At 41.0% G+C, this 27,010-nt stretch overlaps 1 protein-coding gene across 4 annotated transcripts in view; it reads right to left on the bottom strand.

The window, feature by feature from the left end:
* SLC4A7 (solute carrier family 4 member 7) overlaps positions 1–27,010 on the bottom strand; it is a 124,682-nt gene that overhangs the window by 74,678 nt on the left and 22,994 nt on the right. For all 4 annotated transcript variants that reach the window (XM_018067218.1, XM_018067222.1, XM_018067219.1 and 1 more), the window contains exon 2: positions 6,807–6,888. In XM_018067218.1, the coding sequence (XP_017922707.1) occupies positions 6,807–6,888 (82 nt within the window). The remainder of the gene's footprint in view (positions 1–6,806; positions 6,889–27,010) is intronic.

Genomic DNA, 27,010 nt, shown 5'->3' on the forward strand with positions numbered 1-27,010 from the left:
GAGGACTGACTCTAATTTTGAAAGACATTCTACTATGGGTCAGATGCTATCACAGTACTGCAGGGTACAGAGAAATCACCTATGAATAATCAAGGCGGCAGACTTTATTGTTGTCTTATTTTAAGAAATTCATCCCAACCTTTAGCAACCACCACCCTGATCAGCCAGCAGCCACCAACACCAAGTCCAAACCCTCTGCCAACAAAAAGATTATGACACATTGAAGGTTTAAGTGATGGTTAGCATTTTTTAGCAATAAAGTATTTTTTAAGTTAAGGCTGGAGAAGGCAATGGCACCCCACTCCAGTACTTTTGCCTGGAAAATCCCATGGATGGAGGAGCCTGGTAGGCTGCAGTCCACAGGGTCCCTAAGAGTCAGATACGACTGAGCAATTTCACTTTCATGCATTGGAGAAGGAAATGGCAACCCACTCCAGTGTTCTTGCCTGGAGAATCCCAGGGACAGAGGAGCCTGATGGGCTGCCTGCCGTCTATGGGGTCGCACAGAGGCCAACACGACTAAAGTGACTTAGTGGTAGTAGTAGTAGTAAGTTAAGGCAGATACTTTGCTTTTTAGACATAATGTTATTGCACATTTAATAAACTACGATATAGCATGAACATAACCTTTATATGCACTGGGAAACCAAAAAAATTACTGTGACTCACTTTGTTTAAGTGGTCTGGAACCAAACTTACAATATCTTCAAGTATTGCCAGTATTAGGTTTCCAAAAAGGGGAAAAGGAATATAAACAAAAGAATACCAAATTCTACTTTGATGAAAAAGCATTTCATACAAGTTCATGTAAATAACAATGTTAGTCTCTTGTTGCTTCTCTTATTTTACAGAGCACTACATAAAATATTACATCAAAGGCTAATGCCATCGACTAACAAGCATACTAGATATACACATATAAGTATACTAGATATACATATATAAGTATACTAGATATTCATATAAGTATACTAGATATTCTGTAAGTATTCATGTGCAAGTTTCAAAAGAAATTTTGAGAAAGAAGACCTTGGCCCACCTGAAATCATATTATGTAGACATCAATGTTTTCCATCTACATTTACAGTCAATCCTACTTAGTAGAGGCCCTTAAGATATGCTTTAATAATGATTATTCACAAATGGATAGTGGTAAATATTTATTAAGTTTTGAAAATCTCAAATTAGTAAGGTCCAAATTAATGAGAGATACATTAAGTTTAAACAATCCAAATACTCTAATTAAAGGGTGGAAATTGTCAGACTGGATTTAAGAGCAATAAAATAAGGTTATAATATACTGTTAGAATAGAAAAAGCTACTTCTGATATTGCATTATCCTAGTTTTGTATTCGGACCAAAAAACAGTTATGAACAACAAGGTCCTATATATCACAGGGAACTATACACAATATCCAGTCACAAACTATAATGGAACAGAATATACATTAAAGAAGAATGCATATATGTGCATAACTGAGTCACTCTGTTGTACAGCAGAGATTGGCACAACACTGGAAATCAACTATATACTTCAATTAAAAAATTAAATTTAAAAAAGTGATGAAAGGCAGTCCCTGGTCTTTACGCACTAAATGAAACTCAATCAGGCCAGTCGACAGCTCACAGCATTATATCCAACACTGAGAAGGAGAAACTTGGTTTCTTAAATTGCTCAAAGTTCCTGTGTAAAGCTGTGATAGGGGAAAGGGGATAGAGACCACAAGCCTAACTCATCCGCAGCTGTACAAAACCCATCTGGCAGAGAGCTGCTTTCTCTACAACATAAAATGGTGAATGTTGAAATACAAACTGTTCAGGGCATTCTTTTTCTAATAATTTCTGTAAGATGGTCATAAAAAAAAACACAAGCAACTCAAGATCTTTATTTTTAGATGAGATTTGAAAGTAATCAATTCTCATTACTCATGGATTCTGCATTTGTAAATATGCCTACCCACTAAAATTTATTTGTAATCCCCAAATCAATACTCATGGTGATTTCTCAGTCATTTACAAATATGCACAGAGTAAAAAGAATTTGAGTTGCCTGACACACATGTTCAATTATTATAAAAAAATTATCAGAAAAATCCCAAATCAAAGCATACAAATATAATGATTGCATGATGACAGATGGTAACTAGACTTATCATGGTGATCAATTTGTAATGAGTCAGTTCAGTTCAGTCGCTCAGTCGTGTCTGACTCTTTGCGACCCCATGGATCCCAGGCTTCCCTGTCCATCACCAACTCCAGAAGCTTACTCAAACTCACATCCATCAAGTCGGTAATGCTATCCAACCATTTCATCCTCTGCCGTCCCCTTTTCCTCCTGCCTTCAATCTTGCCCAGCATCAGGGTCTTTTCCAATGAGTGAGTTCTTCGCATTAGGTGGCCAAAGTATTAGTTTCAGCTTCAGCATCAGTCCTTCCAATGATTATTCAGGGCTGATTTCCTTTAGGTTTCACTGGTTGGATCTTCTTGCAATCCAAGGGACTCTCAAGAGTCTTCTCCAATACCACAGTTCAAAAGTATCAATTCTTCGGCACTCATCTTTCTTTACAGTCCAACTCTCACTTCCATACATGACTACTGGAAAAACTATAGCTTTAACTAGACAGACTTTTGCTGGCAAGGTAATGTCTCTGCTTTTTAATATGCTGTCTAGGTTGGTCATAGCTTTTCTTCCAAGGAGGAAGTGTCTTTTAATTTCATGGCTGCAGTCACCATCTGCAGTGATTTTGGAGCCCCCCAAAATAAACTGTTTCCATTGTTTCCCCATCTATTTGCCATGAAGTGATGGGACCGGATGCCATGACCTTAGTTTTTTGAATATTGAGTTTTAAGCCAGCTTTTTCACTCTCCTCTTTCACTTTCATCAAGAGACTCTTTAGTTCCTCTTCACTGTCTGCCATAAGGGTGGTGTTATCTGCATATCTGAGGATACTGATGTTTCTCCTGGCAATCTTGATTCCAGCTTGTGCTTCATCCAGCCCAGCATTTCTCATGATGTACTCTGCACAGAAGTTAAATAAGCAGGGTGACAATATACAGCCTGACATACTCCTTTCCCAATTTGGAACCAGTCTATTGTTCTATGTCCAGTTCTAACTGTTGCTTCTTGACCTGCATACAGATTTCTCAGGAGGCAGATGGGTGGTCTGGTATTCCCATCTCTTGAAGAATTTTCCATAGCTTGTTGTGATCCATAGGGTCAAACACTTTGGTGTAGTCAATAGGGCAGAAGTAGATGTTTTTCTGGAACTCTCTTGCTTTTTCAATGATCCAATGGATGTTGGCAATTTGATCTCTGGTTCCTCTGCCTTTTCTAAATCCAGCTTGAACATCTAGAAGTTCATGGTTCATGTACTGTTGAAACCTGGTTTGGAGAATTTTGAGCATTACTTTCTTTGCTAGCGTGTGAGATGAGTACAATTGGGTGGTAGTTTGAATATTGCCTTTCTTTGGGACTGGAATGAAAACTGACCTTTTCCAGTCCTGTGGCCACTGCTGAATTTTCCAAGTTTGCTGGCATATTGAGTGCAGCACTTTCACGGTATCATCTTTTAGGATTTGAAATAGCTCAACTGGAATTCCATCACCTTCACTAGCTTTGTTTGTAGTGATGCTTCCTAAGGTCCTCTTGACTTTGCATTCCAGGATGTCTGGCTCTAGGTGAGTAATCACACCATCATGGTTATCTGGGTTATTAAGATCTTTCTTGTATAGTTCTTCTATGTATTCTTGCCAACTCTTAAAATCTTCTGCTTCTGTTAGGTCCATACCATTTCTGTCCTTAATTGTGCCCATCTTTGTATGAAATGTTCCGTTGGTATCTTTAATTTTCTTGAAGAGATCTCTAGTCTTTCCCACTCTATTGTTTTCCTCTATTTCTCTGCACTGATCACTGAGGAAGGCTTTGTTTTCTCTCCCTGCTATTCTTTGGAACTCTCCATTCAAATGGGTATATCTTTCCTTTTCTCCTTTGCCTTTAGCTTCTCTTTTTTTCTCAGCTATTTGTAAAGCCTCCTCAGACAGCCGTTTTGCCTTTTTGCGTTTCTTTTTCTTGGGGATAGTCTTGGTTACTGCCTCCTGTACAATGCCAAGAACTTCCGTCCATAGTTCTTCAGGCACTCTATCAGATCTCATCCTGGAACCTATTTCTCACTCCCACTGTACAGTCGTAAGGGATCTGACTTAGGGCATACCTGAACGGTCTCGTGGTTTTCCCCACTTTCTCCATTTCCCTCTGAATCTGGCGACACATCAAATCACTGTGACGAGCACCAGGCACTAACAGTGCTGTGGGCCAGTTAAGCATCAATAGAAGATTAATTTAAAAAATTACAGAGAGTTTCTTTGGGAGATGATGAAAATATTCTGGAAATAAAGGTTTGATGGTTGCACAATATAGTGAATATTCTAAAAAAACACTTTTAAATGGCAAATTTTACATTATGTTGAATTATACTGCAATTAAGAAAAATGAAAAAAAAAAAAGGCATAAAACTCAGTGATCTTACAGTATATTTTAGTGAAACTATTTTCTTCTGAACACTGTCCAAAAGTGGAAATTAAAGTATCACTGTGCAGTGTGAGTTACAAAGTTGTTAATCCAGTTAGTTCTAATGGGTTTTGGCATACAAGGCCCTACACCCCAAGATAAAAATGAATTCTGAGCTGGAAACTTAGAAAGACTAGATAAAATAAGTAACAATATGCTAGAATCCAGAGACTGGGAGATGGAGCCTTACTATTTTTCCTGCTTTTATTGTCTCCTTTCGTGTTCTCCATCACAACTTTATTTCATCAAAGCCCTATTCAGTGAGACTCTGAGATAAACCTACTCTCTCCCTCATACCTTATGGTGAAATTTAAAGATGCGCAAAGGGTGAAGAGTGAAAGGCCTGGGTTACCAAAGGGGCCAGGACCACAGCCAAGTGGCTCTCTTCACTCTCTGGATCTCACCTGCATGAGGGAAGACAGCCAAGTGACGGACCACGTGGGTCACGGTACACCTGAACTAACAAAATTATTGCTGAAAATGTCACCCTCTCCAGTGCTTGCAATTTACAGAATCAAGCTTCTAGGTAAGTCAAAGTCTCTGCAGAAGCCCTCGCAAGCCTAAACTTTTAAAGTCAATTTTGAAAGACGCGTTTTGTCCATCTCAGGAAGCAAACGTACAGAACACTTACTTGGGTCTCTTTCCAACTCTTTTTGTAAAGCAGTGGCTCCATTCAGCTGAAGACTTCAACCTAAAAGTGTAGGTCTCAATATCGGAACGAAATGATTAAACTGTAATTTCTTTTTTAATGTAGGTCTCAAAAAGACCCCAAAATAAATCTATCAAAATTTATGATCTACATAAAAAGCTATGATCACCACCGTAGCCTGTGTTCAGGGTTAACATCATCAACAGTAGTGCACTGGTCTCACCTGTCCACAGGGGAGAGAGGCCATCACACGTGGCACGCTGCCCACACACCTATGACCTATGAGAGTATCACGTCACAGTAGGACATTACACAAACTCACATTCTGGGATGTTCTACTAGTAACTATTACTCTTCCAAAGTGGCAAGGTTATGGAAAATGGGGAAATTTCTTCATTTTCATAAACTTATGCTTAAATAAAATGTTAACATTAGAAAAAGCTGTATATACAGGGGACACCATGTATTATCCTTGCAAGTCTTCTGTAACTTTTAAAATTATTTTGGAAAAAAAGGAAAGAAAGAAAAACAAAACCATTTGTCAGGACTTCTTCCTGCTCAGGGAAAATGAAGTGTGAAGTCGCTCAGTCGTGTCCGACTCTTTGCGACCCCATGGACTATAGCCTACCAGGCTTCTCCCTCCATGGGATTCTCCAGGCAAGAGTACTGGAGCGGGTTGCCAGTTCGTTCTCCAGGGGATCTTCCCGACCCAGGGATCGAACCCGGGTCTCCGGCATTCCAGGCAGACGCTTTAACCTCTGAGCCACTAGGGAAGCTCAGGAAAAACAGAATGGCAAATAACTGATTTGCTACATAATTCTATGCTGAGGTTTTTATAAGTATTTTAAAAGGCTGATTAACAGACCTATAAAATGAACATTTAGATGACACCAGTGATAACTGTGGCTTATTATTCTGGCACATTATATTTTGCTCTTAATTCAAGTTAACCAGGTTGTTAGACAGAGAAGGCAATGGCAGCCCACTCCAGTACTCTTGCCTGGAAAATCCCATGGACGGAGGAGCCTGGTGGGCTGCAGCCCATGGAGTTGCTGTGAGTCCGACACGACTGAGCAACTTCACTTTCACTTTTCACTTTCATGCACTGGAGAAGGAAATGGCAACCCACTCCAGTGTCCTTGCCTGGAGAATCCCAGGGACGGGGGAGCCTGGTAGGCTGCCGTCTATGGGGTCACACAGAGTCAGACACGACTGAAGCGACTTAGCAGCAGCAGCTTGTTAAAAAAAAAAATTTAAAGAATTAACTGATTTTATAATTGTGGCATTCGATTTCCAAGGTAAGTAATGGTGACCATTAGTAAAATTTGAAAATCATTCTGATATTTATGTTTCAAGGAATGTTCTCTTTGTAGATGCGGGTAGTGGTTGCGCAGGTTTTTGTAATATATTCTTTAAACTATGTTTAGAAAAATTAAACTATGTTCAGAAAAGTGTTGAACACTCTTATAAATGAATGCTCTACAGCAACAACAACAATAGTTTCAACAAATAAGTAAAACTTAAAGGACACTAACAGACACTCACTGTCTGTTTATATTGCTAAACAAAAGTTACTTTAAACAAACTTACTCTCTAGTTCTTCTTTTTCAAACTTGGTGTTCACAGTTGAGCTGGTTTTGCCAAGATCCACAACAGCTTCTTCATCGGGACCCTAAAAAGAAATTATTCTCATTAATTCATGAAATCAATATACACCGAGGGCCTACTGCTAGGTGTGTTATTTGAGACAGCCAGAAATATGTAACAGAGGACCTTCCTGTCAAAGAACCGAATTCATACTGTGGCTAACTACATTCTTTTAAAAGTATGTTTATAGGCTTTTTTTTTTTAATCCACAGAAGACCATTTAAAGTCTCATGGAAAGAACTGAAATGACAAAGATTTTCTGGGCGTCCATGGAAATTACTAAGTAACTGGCACACATATTCACTTCAGTGGAATGACTCTCAGAAATTAGAAGTTAATCAGAAATTACAGAGAATCGGGTTTGAGGGAAACCCTTAGATATCAATATAGAACACTTTTTTTTTTTTTTTTTTTTGCTTTTAGGTATTCTAGACAGAAAGAATCCCACTTAAATCACCTATACTAGTATTGGATACTGGATTATGGTTAAATGTACAATGGTCAAAAATAAGTCCATAGACTTAACATGTTTCACTTTCAATCGTAAATCACTAAGAACCAAAGTTGTAAGAACTTTTTATTTGCCTACAAAGGAAAAGCCAAACTCAAATTTTAGCCTCTAAGGACAGTCCACCTTTGAGCTGTGAACAGTTTTGTTCCACTTTTCTGCTCAACAAAAAGACTAACCATATTTACTGTAATACATTACACAGACTATTTTTAAAAGAAAATTTTAGCTTTAATGTCGCTTCTCGACTTCTAACTTAACTTTCAAAGGAACATGATAGAATACTCATAAACTACTTATCATGAACTCAGTGTGCACAAGATTCTGTGTCACTGGCTGAGACAGATGGCAGAAGCCCCTTCCCCCCACAGGTGAGCTCTACGGCCCCCCAGACCTCCCGGCACAGCTCCAGTGAGGCCCACAGTGCACCCCACTCCACAGCCCCCCCCCCCCCCCCCCAGTGCACCCCACTCCACAGCTCCCCAGGCCTCCCGGCAGAGATCCCGTGAGGCCCACAGTGCACCCCCACTCCACAGCCCCCCAGACCTCCCGGCACAGCTCCTGAGACCCACAGTGCACCCCCACTCCACAGCCCCCCAGACCTCACGGCACAGCTCCTGAGACCCACAGTGCACCCCCACTCCACAGCCCCCCTGACCTCCCGGCACAGCTCCAGTGAGGCCCACAGTGCACCCCCACTCCACAGCCCCCCAGACCTCACGGCACAGCTCCTGAGACCCACAGTGCACCCCCAATCCACGGCCCCCCAGACCTCCCGGCACAATTCCTGAGACCCACAGTGCACCCCCACTCCACAGTCCCCCTGACCTCCCGGCACAGCTCCTGAGACCCACAGTGCACCCCCACTCCACAGTCCCCCTGACCTCCCGGCACAGCTCCTGAGGCCCACAGTGCACCCCACTCCACAGCCCCCCTCCGCACAGCTCCTGACCCCACCCCACTCCACAGCCCCCCAGACCTCACCGGCACAGCTCCTGAGAGCCCACAGTGCACCCCCACTCCACGGCCCCCCAGACCTCCCGGCACAATTCCTGAGACCCACAGTGCACCCCCACTCCACAGCCCCCCAGACGTCCCGGCACAGCTCCTGAGGGCCACAGTGCACCCCCACTCCACAGTCCCCCTGACCTCCCGGCACAGCTCCTGAGGCCCACAGTGCACCCCCACTCCACAGCCCCCCAGACCTCACGGCACAGCTCCTGAGGCCCACAGTGCACCCCCACTCCACAGCCCCCCAGACCTCCCGGCACAATTCCTGAGACCCACAGTGCACCCCCACTCCACAGCCCCCCAGACCTCCCGGCACAGCTCCTGAGACCCACAGTGCACCGCCACTCCACGGCCCCCCGACCTCCCGGCACAGCTCCTGAGGCCCACAGTGCACCCCCAATCCACGGTCCCCCAGACCTCCCGGCAGAGATCCCGTGAGGCCCACGGTGTACCCCCACTCCTCAGCCCCCCAGACCTCCCAGCACAGCTCCTGAGGGCCACAGTGCACCCCCACTCCTCGGCCCCCCAGACCTCCCAGCACAGCTCCTGAGGGCCACCGTGCACCCCCTCTTGTGGGCAAGGCCGACAAGGGGGACACCACCTGCCACTTCTGGCGCCTCAGGGAAATCTGCTCAGCCTCAGGTAACGAAGATGGAGAGCGGAGTACACGGAGCAGGGACGGGACACAAGGACCCTCCTGTCCTCAGCAAACCTGGGTCTGGGATACACGACAGAGGATGACACTGAGGTTTTGAAGAGGCAGACAGAGATTCTGAGGAAGAGCTGACTGATGTCATAAAGGCCTGTCTGAACTTCGAGCGTGACCTGGATCCCTTCAGCGAGCGTGCACGTGTGTAGTACACGGGAATCCAGAACACGGAACCTCATTCAGCACAGACCCACCCTGGAGAGACTCCGTCCCACAGCGCCTCTGTCAGAGGATCAAAGCAAGGGATGAGTGCAAGAAAAGGATGTCCAGAAAGGGCCAAAAAGCCAGAAAGGAGCAGAAAGGAGCCGGGTGTAATTAAGAGGGCAATGAGCAAGAGGAAGATGGGCACCAGGAAATGGACGATGTTTCTGTTCAGACAAAATTAGGCACTACACTCCTCCCAGGCTTCCCTGGTAGCTCGGCTGGTAAAGAATCCACCTGCAATGCAGGAGACCCCAGTTCAATTCCTGAGAGGGGAAGATCAGCTGGAGAGGGGATAGGCTACCCACCCTAGTGTTCTTGGGCTTTCCTGTGGCTCAGATGGTGAAGAATCTGCCTGCAGTGCGGCAGACCTGGGTTCGACCTCGGGGTCAGGAAGATCCCCTGGGGGAGGGCACGGCAACCCACCCCAGTATTCTTGCCTGGAGAATCCCCATGGACAGAGGAGCCTGGCGGGCCACAGCCCATGGGGTCGCAGAGTCCGACCAGACTGAGTGACTAAGCACAGCACGAAGCAGGAGGGTTGGCAAAAAAGCCTTCAAGAAGGAAATAAGTAATCTGTTCTTTTTGAAGGTTCTTAAGCTTTAAATGATAACTTTGTAGGCAAGAGAGGCAAATGAATATAAGAGAATTGAATACGAATAAAATAATATTAATTACAACCCTGTTAGTATTCCACTTACTATTAGTTTCCCAGAAGAAAGTTATTTTACGCATCAGATTATATTTTTCAAGTTCAGCAGGAAGACAAGCTCCCAACCATCCCCATGGCCCTTGTGGCTATTCTAACTGCCCTGCGCCTCCTCTCCACTTAGAGCAACAGATCAGAAGGACACGTCACACAGTCAGCTTCTCATCACATTCCATGTCCAAGCATCACCTGAAGGATCAGTGTTTCAGAAAGGACCAAAACTGGAGTTTGCTTGGATAAAATGATCTTTCAAGGTCTCATCCAACTCTTGACCTTAAAATATCTTACTTTGGGGTATAGCTTTTTATTCAGTGCATACAAAGTAAATTTATATACAACTATTTCCTGGCTATCTAAACTCTCAGTGTCCTAATTCTCATATCTTAAAACTCAGGAACTGAATCAATTTGATTAAATTTTCAAATAAATTCACTGCTATCCAAACCCTCACTACTTGCTACTCAAAACTCAGAAACAGATACAGTATATTAGGAAAACACAGATCTCAATATCCAATCTTAATTTCTGGAGGGAGGCTAGATATCCAAACTGCAGAATCAAACAAACCTGGATATCAAGAGGTATATGACTCTAAAGGACTGGGATTCAATTCAATACATGAAACTCGTAAGTTAAATAACTTGCTAAGGATTTATATGTAAAGAATTGGGGGGCAGGCCATGTAGACCATGATACATTTTCATGTAATGAACTAAGTTTAAAGAAGACTGTGTGTGATTAAACTAACTCACAGCAGTCACACTCCTCTAGAAATGAGCAGAGGCTAAAGCAGGAAACACATACAAGAATTAAGAACCAGTAAATCAGCCATCCTTAGGCGTGCCTCACTCACGAAACCTTTACGTTCCCTCCGATGAGCTCGTGCGATTTAGCCACTAAGCATGCAGGGAGATACAAAAAAAGAAGCCACCTCTGTTCTTAAACAAAAGACATGAGTTGTATGATCCAAGAGGTAGCAAACACTCTGAGTATTCTAAAAGGGATTAACTGCTCCCATTCCAAACTTCCATTTCACAAGAACTGCCAAGGAAGCAAAACAATACAGTTTTTCTCTCATCCCTAACAACAATAATAACCTCTTATTTCTATCAAAGATGCATTTACATGTTTAGATGTACCACTAATAATTAGCTAACACAGAAGCAGCTGAGATTGGGCAAGCTTACAGTATTTATTTATTTAAAATATGCATATTCTTTGACCTCTAAACATCTACCATGGAAAAATACTGCCACGTGTGAAAAAGGGGGCATGTAACACAGAGAATGTCTGAAAACTCATCTTCTCACAGCTCACCCACTTTGCTTTCCATAGACTCTGTGAAGCCTTGAGTAAGCAACTGAAAGCCAAGTGAGAATATTATTTTATTGTTAATGTTTGGGTTTTCAATGAGAATGCTTTCACAGGTAACTTGCAAAATAAACTAAAGTTAAAATTTTTGAGGTCTGGAAAAATTACAACACTTAACACTGTTAAAAAAAAAAAAAAAAAGCAGGGAGCAGGTATCTGTATTGCTCCCTTCCCTTAAAAATGTTATCTCCTTTCCAACAACTGTGAAATCTAAGTCAGGCAGTTTGTTTCAAAGGCAAATATTAAGTAGGCACACACACTGCCTATCTCAACATAGTACAAGTAATTCAACAAAATCAGCAGGGTCCAGGGACCTTCCTGGTGGTCCAGTGGCTAAGACTGCGCCCCCAGTACAGGGGGCCCCGGCTCTGTCCCTGGTGGGGGAAATAGAGCTCACAGGCCACAATGAAAATATCGCATGCCACAGTGAGGATCAAAGGTCCCACATGCCACAACCAAGACCCGGTGCAGGCAAATAAATAAACCAATAAAACTGCTTAAAAAATGCAGGGTGCACATGGCTAGATCTTAAAAATCTCTCAGAATGAAGTCATTGATATTTCAAGGTAGAAATGCATTTCTGAAGCAAATATACCTCATTTTCAATTCTACCATCTTAGGATAATGCTTTAAGCCAGATAATGCTTACCACAGATTAAGTTACTATACCATATGAAATACAGTTTTACTTTGCTCCTTTTAAAAATATATACAAAAAATGCATGGAAATAGCAAATATTTGTAAGGTTAAACATCAAGCCACTGACACTGTGTCACAGAAACAGACAATCCTACAGTGTTTACTTTTTCGTTACAATAAACATGTAATTTTGGTAATTTTTAAAAATAATAAATTCAAGTTTCAATTTAACATGTCAGTTACTTTTAAATCTGCATCTAGGAAAAGAACGCTCCTTCATTTTTTAACTTCAAGAACATAGTGGAAAACTAAAAATAGCAAAAGCCAAGAGCCACCTCGACATCAAACTGTTTTCATTCTTAACCTCAGACGAGTAAGCCAACAAGCCAGTGCTTATAAAGCCTGCCTAGAATGAAACAAATCCAAGGCACTGGGAAAGCGCAAATAAATGAAGAATAAAAAGGAATAAGGGTGTCAATGCAAGCTTGTCTGACTCTAATCTTCAGAAAATTATTTTGCCATGGCTTAAAGTTTTTATTTATAAAATAAGGTAATTATTCAGAATAAATCTGCTCTATAACATAGAAGAAAACAGCTTTAAGAATTATCCACATAAGATCACACAGAAAGTTTAAATTCTCTGTATATGAACTGACATATGTGCAAGGTTACTTACTACAGCTTGCAACTGGAAAACACTGGAAACCACCCCCAGGGTCCCTAAAAGAGGAACGGCAGCGCGCTCTCTGGAATACCGAGCTGCTAAAACACGAAGACGCTATACACTGACATGAAAACATTTAAGACCCATTACACAGTGAGACACCCACGAGGCAGAGAACTGCACGTACAGCACGCTGTCACAGCTTCTGCTCAGGAGTCCCCAGACGAGGGCTATCTGAACACGCGCAACGGGCACTGGAGGGACAGGCGAGCAGCAGCAAAGCTGGTTACCTCTGGCAGTCAGGGCAGACCTCTGAGCTCACTGGGTTTTGCTTTTGTTTTTTTATTGCTTTATTTTAGCCATGTGAGTGCAGAAGCAGACTGAAACATGCAATCTTCTGCAAGCCAGGTCACGTACGTGCCTCGTCCTCATCTACAAGGGTCACTCACCCCGCAAGGAGCTGTGAGGCGCGGCGCCATGTGAACGTGCCAAGCGCAAGGGCACAGCCGCAGAGAGCCCGCACTTCACCCAATCAAAGAAAGGAGACCAAAAACGCCCTCTCACTGGCCCCATAGCTTTAAAACTAGACCAATTAGAAAACCTTAACAATTACGGAAATAAGTATCTATTAATTTCCTCACTAAAACTGATGTGAAGATTCAGCATGTATCCTGAAACAGTATTACGGCCCTCTAGGAGAATTATTCATAGAAAGTACATTAAGTACCTAGGATGAAATGCCAAGAGAAGGCAAGTAACTCTTATGAGGATCTAGAACTGTATTAGTTGGGAAATTTTCAGGATTTATGCTATCTAATAAATTCACACATACCGAGAGGGCTTGTTAAGATTCAGCTTCCTGTGCCCAGTCTTGGAGATGCTGACCCAGTGGCTTAGGTGGAGCCCAATCATCCATCCATGTTTTCCAGTCTGCCCACCACATCCCTGGTCACGTCACAGACCTCTGCTGCTGCTGCTGCTGCTAAGTCGCTTCAGTCGTGTCCGACTCTGTGCGACCCCATAGATGGCAGCCCACCAGGCTCCCCTGTCCCTGGGATTCTCCAGGCAAGAACACTGGAGTGGGTTGCCATTTCCTTCTCCAATGTATGAAAGTGAAGTCACTCACTCGTGTCCAACTCTTCACGACCCCATGGACTGCAGCCTACCAGGCTCCTCCGTCCATGGGATTTTCCAGGCAAGAGTATTGGACTGGGGTGCCACTGGCTTCTCCAGCTACAGACCTCAGCCTCACATATTCAATCGTACAGCAACAGAGGCTGCTTCCTGCCCTCAGCCACTTTAGGAGACCTTATAGGGACCACTCTCACTTCATTCACACTGTTTTCATCCTTCAGAAAAGGAAATATACATTTCAGTTCATAAGTAAACAGTGAAGTTACTATATACTCTCACTCTATTACAAGCAACTCTAAATCTGTTAAGTAGTGCTCTAAAGCCTGATTTGTATGTCAGAATATTTTCCCAGGATTCCTAGGGCAATCTAACAACGTATATATAAATAGTAATGTTGTCCTACAAAACTCAAGTGTCTTCCAAATATTCCCAAACTCATCCCACCCATCACCAAGAGTTGACCTTAATATTTAAAAACCTTTAAATTTATGGGCAAAAACCTTAAGAGTAAGCAAATAATCTTTCTTAATCTAAAGGGGGGAAATCATCAATGATTACTATTTCACAAGATAAAAAGCCAAAAAATGATATTCATAGTTTCTCAAGAATTCACTTGGCATTTTTGATTAATGCATTACTCTAAAATAAGTGGAAGAGGAGTAAAAGGTATACAGAAAGTTAAAGAAATTTAACATGGCAAATTTTAAACTCAGGTAATCACATGATTCCCACAGAAATAATTGTGAAGCCCTGAAAAAAATGCTTTGTCAACAGACAGAGGAGGAAGTGAGATTTCGACACTGGAACAAAGCTTCAGAAATTTTTATTTCAAACACATATCATGATTAACACTAAAGACAATCTGAGCTTTAAGGAAAGTTACAAAGGAAAAAAGTGAAGAGGTCAAAGAGTCTAAGAGCAAGAGAACTCAAAGAGGCGTGAGGCATGAAGTCGGCAAGTGAGCCTCCAATAATAAAGGAGACTGTCAGTAGATGCTTCGTTGTCAGAGACTTCAATACAAAGCACAAGAGTCACAGACAGATGGAAAGCCTCCTCAGGGTCTACCTGAAATTATAAATCACAAATACTCATGGCACTGTTGCTATGAGGAGATCTTCATTCCAGTTCTAATTCAGCACACACACCAAAAACACACAGAAAAAACTTACTTTAGGCTATCAAGTCGCTTCAGTCCTGTCGGACTCTTTGCAACCCCACGGACTGTAGCCCACCAGGCTCCTCTGTCCATGGGATTCTCCAGGCAAGAGGACTGGAGCGGGTTGCCATCCCTTCCTCCAGGGGATCTTCCCGACCCAGGGATAGAACCCACATCTCTTATGTCTCCTGCATTGGCAGATGGGTTCTTTACCACTAGCGCCACCTGGGGAGCCCACTGAGTATATATAAATTAACAGAAAGTGAAAGTGAAGTCGCTCAGTCGTGTCGGACTCTTAGCGACCCCATGGACTGCAGCCCACCATGTTCCTCTGCCCATGGGATTCTCCAGGCAAGAGTACTGGAGTGGGTTGCCATTGCCTTTTCCATATTAAAAGAAATGACAATAATAAAATCTAATTCTGAAATGAGCTTTTAAAAAACTATGTCAACTCCATCAATAATTAAGATGCACAGAAAACAAGGAGGAAGGAAAATGCACAGGCAAAGACAGAAAATACACATGCAGAGAAGCCGGACAGCAGCAGGCGTAGCAGGTATTCCGTCAAGACTGCCCAGTTCTGGTCAGCCAGGGGTTAGGCATTTTTAGAATTTCACTGGATTTTTTTCACTGAAAAATCAACAGGAAAGAGCCAGGAAACCCCCTCACAAATATGGTCTATTTGCCTACCCTTTTCCTCATTATTAACTCTGACCCCATGGATCTGATAGAAAACATAACAGAAAAGTCTCATTTCCTTAAATAATGACTAGGAGCCTGGATCATCCATTTATTCAAAAAATACCTACTGAGTGGACACTATGTGCCTAAGCATCATTCCAGATACTGGGGCTACATCAGTGAATCAAAAACTGTAATATAATCAAACTGCCAGCTTATCAATTAATTTACAGCTGGGCGGGGGGGGGGGGGGGAGGCTCCCCATGATAAGACTTCAAGGGGTGAGTGAATTATCTTCTCCATTCCAGGCCTTACACAGGTATGGATGGGGCGCCATCCATACACCACAGTACGCCACAGGTATGGAGTACTTTCCCAGCTCAATCTTCTCGTTTAACACACACACAAAGCTTAAGGAACTTGTGGTTCTTTAGCCAGGAGACAATAGTGCAAGGTCACAATTATACAGGCCAAGAACACACAGTGCTCCTTTACAGTATTTATTAAACATGTAATTACATGTTTATGTAACTAGTTGCTTAACTTTTAAGTCTGAACAATCAGCTCCAAGCAGAAGGGAATCCAGTGTGTTCCACTCACCGCTGTCTGTTCAGCACCAAGCAGGGCCTGCCCTTGGTTAAATGCACTGACTGCTGTGTGTGTTCCAAAGGACAAGACACTGGGCTGAAAAATTTACATGGGATACACTTCCTTGTGAGCACAATTAACAGTCAAACATAGAAAGGCACTTAACAGTGTGGAATTTAATCAATCAGTTTACAAACAAAAAAGCCCAGCATTAACCCATTATAAAATCAAACGTCAATTTACAAGTCGGAATGCCCAGCAACATCAAACAAAACTAAGCATTGTATCAAACAGACCTTACTATTACCTCTCACAGTTACTTAAGCAAAATCCACAATTTGTACTGTTTTGGTCAAATGATCAAAAATGAGATTTTTAACAAAATGCCAAAGGCATAAAATTAAGGAAGGGAATGCTAAACAGTTATTTAACAATACAGTTGTAGATTCGGCCTATTTCCTCTTTTGACACCTGAGGGTTACAAAATCCACTGTTGCAACAGCATCAGACGATCCCCATCACAAAGTGATTTCTTCACTGTAAGACGGAGGGCTAGAGCCCAGAAGGGAACATCTCCCATAAAGTATGATTATTAAGCATGGAAAGCAATTTCAGAGTTCTCAAATACTTCAGCTTAGCTTCAAAACATATTCAACCATTAAGACAAAGTAATTTCTTTCCTAATACCTTAGCCATATAAAACCACTTAAAGTAATACCAACTAATCAAAAATATATATTTTACAGAATAATTACTAAAAATGCTACAACACTGCTAACATCATGCAAGGATTTACTTTTCAGCAGATGACTTGCACAGCCAAAGACACAGAGAATGATGATCACTATTCTAAGCCAGTGCTATTAAGCCTGACATTTCTTGTAGCTTCACTATTACACTCTGAAAGATTCAAACTGGTTTGTAAGTAAAACACAAGATCATAAGCAGGTACATACAAGTAACTTCTTCAGGCGAAATCTTTCCATAGTGGTATGTAAACACCTCGTTTCTGACAGCGTACTACAGCAAGCCCCTCACAGAGCCCAGGGGCAGTAAGGACATACCTGATTTAGGTCTCTGTGCTTTGCACAAATCACCCCTCTAAGTTGCTTTCATGCTGCAGCCAATCACCGTCCTCTAAGTCACCTAATCTTCCTGCTAATGACTGCAGCTCACACAGGGTCAGAGCATAAGAGATCTGCCAGGTAATAAACACACGCAGCTGTAACTGAAAATACCGAAAGAGGAATGCAGCAGCCAGCTTCCAACTTCACCCTTTCTACAGTAATTAAAAAGAGAGCATATGCTAACGCTACATGGAACGGGTGTGTGTGTGTTCATGTGTGTTTTAGAGAATTAATTTTCAACAACATAGTTAAATCTAACTTTTAATTTCATCTAATTTTCAGGAAAGATCAAATATGCTTTCACCTGAAGAGAGTTTTGCCTCTTCGCCATTGCTGTATTTATGCCAACTTATTGTGATCATATATCAATAACAGGAATAATAAATTCTATTGTGGCTTTAATTATCATTTTACCCCCAAATTAAATATTCATAAGGATAACAGCTAAAAGCAGCACCCCTCGGACCTTCAGACTCAAGCTATCTTCCCGCCCACAAAAAGTGCTCCCTCTAGGAGTAAGTGGTTCATCTTCCGGTGTGGTGTGTGTCTCACTGTGCTGGGTGACAGGAGCCCTCAGCTCAGGGACATGGGCAGAAGAAGGGGAGGCAGAGAAATAAGCAGCTTAAGAGGCCTCAGGAGAAAAGGAGGAATTAGGTGCACATATATTTTTAACTTCCCAAATTGCAGAACAAATTGTTATTCTTCCTCAAAATACAGAAGATCCATTTCTGTAATATGTTAGCTGTTATGATGCTATCCTGGACACTACTAAACCAATATTCAAATTAAAAGCTTTAAATCAGGTTTTACAGGTTAAAGAGAAAAGTAAAGTAAGTTTTAGTTTACTACTTTCTTGACAAAATAAAGATACAAATTCAACATATAAACTCGGAAATTTTAATCAGGCTGGTCCATTAGAGATTTTTCAGTTTTATCTTATAGGAATACTTAATGTTCCTTTTAAACCAATCTACTGAGGTATGATTGACACATGAAAAGCTTAACATATTTAATAAATACAAGTCAGTGGGTTTGGGAATAAGTATACACTCACTAAGGGCTTCCCCGGCGGCGCCAGGTGGCCTGCCTGCCAACGCAGACTTTTAGAGACGCGGGATCCCTGGGTCAGGAAGAGCCCCTGGAGAAGGGAACGGCAACCCACCCAGGATTCCTGCCGGGAGAACCCTGCAACAGCGGAGCCTGCTGGGCTGCCGCCCATAGGATCGCAAGGCGTCAGACAGATTGGACCGACTTGGCCCAGCACAGCACACTCATGAGACCACCAGCAGCGTCAAGGCGACAGCCATTATCTGTTGCCTCTGAAAGTCTCCTCTCATCCCTGCACTGCGATTATTATTTGCAAGTGCCCTGGGTGTGCCTGTGGTAAGAACACTTAACCCGTAGGATCTACCCTTAAAAAATGCTGAGTGCACAATGCGGTGCTGAGAGCTGTCAGCATGACGCTGCATGTATCACTCATACACACTCTGCGTCCCTGGTCATCACTTTCTCCTGGGCCCTGCACCACCGTTCTACTCTGCTTCTATGGTTTTGACTGTTTCATATCTTCATATATGTATATTTTCAGGTATAAGCGAAATCATACAGGCTATGTCATTCTGTGTCTGGCTTATTTCACTTGGCAATAAATATATCTGCATGAGTCAAAACAGTCTCACTTAGTCCCTTGGTTTCTCTGCCCCATTTTCAACCTTTTCTCCATCTTTATCACACAAATATAAGTATACATGCATATGTCTGTGTGTGTGTGTGCATGTGTGTACACACATGCAGACTTCCCCAGTGTCTCAGTGGTAAAGAACCCATCTGCAATGCAGGAGCCACAGGAGACCTGGGTTCAATCCCTTGGTCAGGAAGATCCCTGGAAGAGGAAATGGCAACATACTCCTATATTCTTGCCTGGAGAATTCCACAGACAGAGGAGGCTGGCCGGTGACAGTCCACAGGGTCGCAAAGAGTCAGACACAACTGAAGCGACTTAGCAGCGTGTGTGTGTGTGTGTGCACACGTGCATAATGTGTGTGTGTGTGCATGTGTGTGCACACGTGCATAATACTCACCAAAACTGGAGCTACATACAACTCACTGTTGTATAACTTGCTTTTTTTCCACTTACAAATCCTAAAGATTCTTCTGTATCAGTATATGGAAACTAAGATTTTAATATAATTTATTAAATTAACCTGTATATGGTAGAAAATTCAAGTCTTACTGAATTGTTCCTGAACAAGCATTCCTCGCAACCCACTTACACTCACCAGACATCAACTACTTTCTGTTTCTGCCTTGTAACTTTTCCTAGAAGCTACAGTTGCCATCATAATTTTAAATAATGTGCCATTTGAGACAGTATCTGTTTATCCTACAACAAAAAAAAAGATTTTTTTTCACCCACATATAGCTTTTTCACTTACATTCTCCCTTCCACATCCTGGTTTCAATTAAATTTGTTTTTATAACAAGACTGATAATACTTACACTTACATTCTATTCTATATAATGAAGCCTTCTAAGATGTGTCCTCTAGTTAATCCTAAAATTTTAAAACCTGTGTTAAAAGGCATTCAAAGGCATGTATGCACGTCCTACCCAAAAGTACATGGAGGTAACGCCCTGGTGCCACCCCTAACCAGTGAGGCCTGCTGCTGCTGCTGCTGCTGCTGCTGCTGCGTCGCTTCAGTCCTGTCGGAATCTGTGCGACCCCATAGATGGCAGCCCGCCAGGCTCCTCCGTCCCCGGGATTTTCCAGGCAAGAGTGCTGGGAAGCGGCAGATGCCCTGCATCCCTCCCCATCCCTCGGGCAGGCGGCTCTGACAGGACAGGCAGGCAGTCCACAAGGCTCCTCGGAGGGCCTGCCGGGCTGGGCGCCAGCCCCTCACTGTAACAGCCCATCTCCAACTGATGCTCACAGAGGCTCCCTTGCACCTCTTTCATTCCCTGTCCATCACTCTCGCTTCATGGGCTCAGTTTACAAGTAAATTGCCTGCAGGGTTTCCCTAGTGGCTCAGCAATAAAGAATCTGCCTGCAATGCAGGAGACCTGGGTTCAATCCTTGGATCAGGAAGATCCCGTGGAGAAGGAAATGGCAAGCTACTCCAGTATCCTTGCCTGGGAAATCCCATGGACAGAGGACTCTGACAGGCGACAGTCTGTGGAGTTGGACACAACTTAGCCACTAAACCACCACCACCACACTTTGTCTCAGACTCTACTTTTGGGAAAATCCATGCCAGCACATACAACAAAAATGTACGCATACATGCACCAAAGACACGTAAAGGAATGTTCACAGCAGCACTGTCCATAGTTAGCATGAAACTGGGAATGATCCACATATCCAGAAACAAGCATACAGACAGACAGGCTGCGGCACATTCATAGACTGTGATTCCACGAAGCAGAGATCTAAACGGGGCGCTGCCACAGGCAGGAACAGGATAAATTTCACAGACACGGTCTCAGAGGAAACAGCCAAACATGCACAACGATCCTTTGTGTTTCCAGTCAGGACAGAGTTATCCTAAAGCAGGAGGGAGGAGAGAGTGACTGGAGCGCCAGCAATGTCATGTCTCTTCCCTAATGTGAATCTTAAAGCGGGAGGGAGGAGAGAGTGACTGGAGCGCCAGCAATGTCCTATCTCTTTCCTAACGTGAGAGCTAACACGCATTTGTTTACTTCCTGCTAACTGGTCACACTTACCATTGGTACATGTTTATGTTTTACTTCAACTAAAAGAAAACTAATAAAGATAACTACATTAGTACCAAGAAACAGAGCAAGAAAGAACGAACTCTGGAAAATTAAAGACTTTAAATGTATAAAAGGCTTACAAGATGAAATATCTCAAACGGTGTGACAAAAAGAAGGGCTGGAAAACATTAAAGAGGAGAGGTAAACAATGAATTCAGAAGGTTCAACTTCCAAATAATATGAGGTCCAAAAAGGGCAAAGAGAAAACGGATTAAAGGAAATTATAATCAAAAATTAAACTATGAGATTTGCTAGAATAAAAAGAGATATGAGCCTTTAAAATGAATGGCCCCTAACAAATAAAACACACCCAAAAAAACAACAAACAAAACGAATGGGCCCTGAGTAGCAAGCATCTTAGATTAATAACTGTAGAATCTCAGGGAACTGTGGGTTTAAAAATGAATTTTATGGAAGGAAGCGGAGGAAGAGAGAGGACAGACACTGGCACAAGACCTTCTCAGTATTAACCATGGAGGAGGAAGACACAGGCTATCAAGTCCGAGATATGAACACATTTTCTCACGCAGACTCTTCATTTCTATTTTTGTTGCTTCTGCATTCCTTGTCTTTTAATAATGGACTGAACTGTATCCCCTCAAAATTCATTACATGGAAGTCCTAACTGAAAATAACAATAATCACAATAATTGGGAGGATTAGGATTACTTAAATACTATCTCATTCAGAATCAAGACTAATGGCTGAACCATCAGAAAAGGATCCATTACTCAAAATACGCTTTCAAACATTTACTCGAGTCCGTCTCTTCATGACTTAGGTATAATGAGAATAAGAAGAACCTGCCTACATGTGGGATTTAAAGTACCTTTGATACTAATTTCTGATTAATTTAAATGCTTTCTTCTCTAATCACACTCTGTGCTTTTCCAGTCTTTTTACTGAAAGGCTTTCAATGGCTAAGTCAAAGATCCCTGGTAAACGTCACATGGCACTTGAACATACGTGGGTTATTTTCAAGCATCTTTTGATTTTGATTTTTAACATAACAGGAGAATAGATTCTCTACGATTTCAATGCCTTTAGACCATAAAACTCTTGCACTTTGTTTTATATTCCTGGATGTGGTCCAGTATCTCCTGGCTTATAGTCTATGACAACTCAGAATTTGCAGCCTGCTGTGGTGTGAAAATTGTATAAATCTTAATTACGGTAAATTGCTTCACAGTGCTTTTCAGGTCTACTATATCCTTCTACTTTTCTGTCTATTCACTCTACTAATTTTTGAGAGTTTGATATTGAAACTCTAACTAAAAATCGTAATTTATGTACTTAAAATAGTAATTGTAATATATAATGGAAATACGTAATTTTGTTCGTTTTCTAAATCTCCTGTAAATGCATTATGATAATTTCATCATTTAAAAAATAAAAAAGAGGAATAAAAAGAACCTGACTAAAAATGATGAAATTATTGACCAGACACCAAAAGCAAACATATTAAAGTTCAAAATACTAAAGAGTTCACTGTTTACATGAGTCTTAAGTCTCTACTACCTCTAGGATAATCCATTAATTTGTATGCTGTAGCTAATGCAACAAAGAAATCAAATTTTAAAAACCCAAAGTAAATATTTATTTGTAGATGGTATCGCTGTGTACCTAAAATACAATAGATTCCATTAATTAGCACAAATTAAAAGACTCATTTGACAGCAGCCAGTTACAAGATAAATAAACACCAACAGCTTTTCTCTAAACTACCAATAAATAACTAGAGACAGAGGTAGAAAAAGACCCTATATAAGGACAAAATGATAAACTACATAGGAATAAATTTAACCTAAAAAACTATAAAATTTTACTGAAAGACACTGACATAGACTCTGACACTCTATTCTCCTGGGTGGGTAGGCTTTAAATAAATATACCAAGAAAAATAATAATAAAGCTTTCTATATGAATATAGAAATTATAAAGCAAATCAGAATCCCAAAGGGTTATGTTTATCTTTTTAACTGAACTAAACGATTCTGAAGTTTCCATAAAAAGTAGAATTTACAATAAAATCAAGGGGAAAAAAGGGGGGGGGCACTTTGTCTAATAAATATTTCAGTATACCACGAAACTATGGTAAGCTAAACAGTATGGTACAAAAACAGAAACAATTCCATATAGTAAATATTTGCCAGACAAAACAGAATGAAGTAACAGATTAAATAGATAATGCAGGAAGGACGGTTTGGTTCTCTAATTTGATGAAGCTGTCTATGTCAAATGGCAGGTAGAAATAAATTACAATGGATTAAAGACAATTCAAAGAATAGGTATTTAAAACTGAGAATAGTGTTTTATATTACTGGAGTGGGGACATTCTTTGGCAAGATGAAAAAACTAGAAGCCATGAAGAAAAAGACTGATATAGGCATTTTTTACTCTATTAAAAAAAAAAATCCAACACTTGTCTAAAGCAGACAACAGACGAGACAGAACATGAGGAAATACATGTAGTGTAACAGACACGGCACTGAGTATTTCCAATACAAGAAACTTCTTCAGAGAAATAAAGGAATACAAAAATGGACAAAGAATGCTAATCAAATAATTCCCTTTGGAGAAAATACAAATGGCCAATAAATAACCACATATTAAAACAAATACTCTTACTAGCGGTTCAACCATTAGATTAGTGGGGAAAGTAAGTCTAATTAACGTCTGAAGCTGCCAGAGGCAGCAACACACAGAGACAGGCTCATGCGTTTAGTGGGAAGGTGTAAATTGCTCAGAACTTTCTCAAGAGGACGCCAACAAGAATTAACTTACAATTCTGAGGACACCCTTTATGGGGCAATATCACTTTTGGCTATCTACTCCACAGAAATGAAAACACCAAAATATAAAGATAAGGCCAAGTATGTTTACTGTTCGAACTGGCAAAAAAACAGAAAAAACGACCTGAAAGTAAATAAACAGGGGAATTTACCCTGTAACATAACAAAGATATAAAGAATGAGATGTATTGGTTTTTCCCTACATTGACATGAATCCGCCACGGGTGTACATGAGTTCCCAACCCTGAACCCCCCCCCCACCACCCTCCCCATATCATCTCTCTGGATTCCCCGTGCACCAGCCCCAAGCATCCTATATCCTGTATCGAACCTAGACTGGCGATTCGTTTCTTACATGATAGTGTACATGTTTCAATGCCATTCTCCCAAATCATCCCACCCTCTCCCTCTCCCTCAGAGTCCAAAAGTCTGTTCTTTACGTCTGTGTCTCTTTTACTGTCTTGCATACAGGGTCATCATTACCATCTTTCTAAATTCCATATATATGTGTTAGTATACTATATTGGTGTTTTTCTTTCTGGCTTACTTCACTCTGTATAATCGGCTCCAGTTTCATCCACCTCATCAGAACTGATTCAAATGTATTCTTTTTAATGGCTGAGTAATACTCCATTGTGTATATGTACCACAGCTTTCTTATCCATTCATCTGCTGATGGACATCTAGGTTGCTTCCATGTCCTGGCTATTATAAACAGTGCTGCGATGAACACTGGGGTACACGTGTCTCTTTCAATTCTGGTTTCCTCGATGTGTATGCCCAGCAGTGGGATTGCTGGGTCATAAGGCAGTTCTATTTGCAGTTTTTTAAGGACTCTCCACACGGTTCTCCATAGTGGCTGTACTAGTTTGCATGCCCACCAACAGTGTAAGAGAGTTCCCTTTTCTCCACACCCTCTCCAGCATTTATTGCTTGTAGACTTTAAAAAAATAAAATAAAATTTAAAAATAAATAAATAAATAACACTATACCATAGTTAATGGGATAAAATGTATGCCTGCCTTAATTGTAGCTACTTGTAATATTTTGGTACTGGAAAGCTATTAAAGGAGTGAATTCTTTAAGTTCATAATGTTTATGAGTCAGAAGATGCATTTTGTTATAGCAGCTGTAACTGTTTTCTGCAGTATATCTTATTGGAAATATTTTGTGGATAAATGAACCACAAGGGAAAGCCCAATTCTGAATACAAAGAGTACACAAAACACAAATGAAAGTAATATATCAATAGAAACAAGACAATTTTAATGAAAATTTCATGAAGCATTGAAATAATTCCCCTATTATGTTTATAATTTGAGTCCATTATGTAAAAATTAATTGAAAAGGAATAGATTAAAAATGTTTAACTTAACAGAGTCCTATATTTGATGGAACCATGAGAACTGTCTAGGGAAGGCTGCAATGAACTTCAGCAATTATTTAACCTCTCCAAGCCCCCGATTCTTGAAATGTAATAATGTTCTACTCATGGTGTAAAATTAAATACAATAATGTATAAAATAGAAAAAAAAAAAAAAAAAACAAGAATGAGATGGAACCACACAGTCCCACTCAAGAGACATCAGAAATATTTTTAAGAAACAAGCGAGTTATGGAGTTACCTGCTTACTACAATCAAATTTTTATATTTTACAAAAGATAAAACAGTTCTAGGATAAGTTATTACTATCCTAAATATATAAAAGAAACTTAGACTCTGAAAGAAAGCAGCTCTCTGAAGGTCCCACAGCTGGTATGTGGATAAGCTAGAATTTAAAACCATGATGCTTCCCGTTCAGGGACATGCACTTTTCAGGAGGCCACTCACAAACATTATTTTCAGTTCTCATCGTAAGAAACTCTGTAAGGTAAGCGAGCTGATCATTTTCCACCCCAGGACTGTCTGACTTCACAACCTGGGCTCTTTCCACCAGGCCACATACTTTGCCCTAAGTTACCCCACATGTAATTTTATTTGCTCGTATGCTTTATTTAGGGAATTTTAAGTAAAAGATAATAGCTTTCAATCACAGACACATTCACTGAATTAGTTTTCAATATTTTTAATATATTAGGAATTCAGTAATAGCTAGTAACTACCATAAAAGGCAAGCACTTTAACACAATGAGATCAGTGCCAATATTATAATAAATATATGCAGATACTATTTTAATTTGGTTTCCATAGATAAATTTGAAGCAAATAGCAAAAAGAAGAAGAAAAGTTCCTTTAAGACAAACGGAAACCGGTCTAATTTTAAAATGTGTTTCAAGGAGGAGCACTGCCCGTCCACACTCTTCACCACTGCTACAATCGCTGGGGACCTCACACAGCTGACACCAGTTGGGTTCTCACCACCCACCACTAGCCTTCATCAGTGTGATGTTAGCTCGCCCCCTGGTGGCCGTCAGTAGACATGTGGAGTATTTCTCTCACCACGTATTTATGATGAAAAGCAGAGAGTCTGAAAAACTTCCCACAGCTATTTTTTTTTTAAAAACTTGGACATTTAACTTCATTCCAAAAAAAATGTAAATACTGAGAAGGAAAAAAAACACTGAATAAATAATCTGTTTCTATATTAGGATTCAGTAGAGTTGTGCTTTTCATGCGGGCATTTATACCCACCACTGAATAGTCAATGTGTTACATGAAGTGGGATTAGTCATGTGTCTAACATTCCTGCAAATACACACAGCATTTTTGAATTTTATTTTTAAACATATTTTGAAGTATACCTGTAATTTCACAAGAATTAAATAGTTGAATCTAATTCACAGAAAAAACTTAACATAGTATAAAAATTGTTTTATCGAAACCTTTTCAGAAACAAATACATCGTGACATGAAAATGGCAAGTGTACCTGACAAAGTGTATCTCTATTTTTGTTAATAATACTCCACATTTAAACGCTAGGAACAAAAATTATACAGTTCAGTATACATTTACACGGAAAAACCAGCTTAGAATGTTCCTAAATATTAATTATTATTCATTCCTGTAGTTCTCATCCTGGGCGACCATTAGCTAGGAGTGTTAACCTAAGAAATTTAAAAAATAATCTGATTGCTAAGACTTTA

The sequence above is a fragment of the Capra hircus genome, chromosome 22 (assembly GCF_001704415.2).
Source record: "Capra hircus breed San Clemente chromosome 22, ASM170441v1, whole genome shotgun sequence".
NCBI classification, from domain to species: Eukaryota; Metazoa; Chordata; class Mammalia; order Artiodactyla; family Bovidae; genus Capra; species Capra hircus.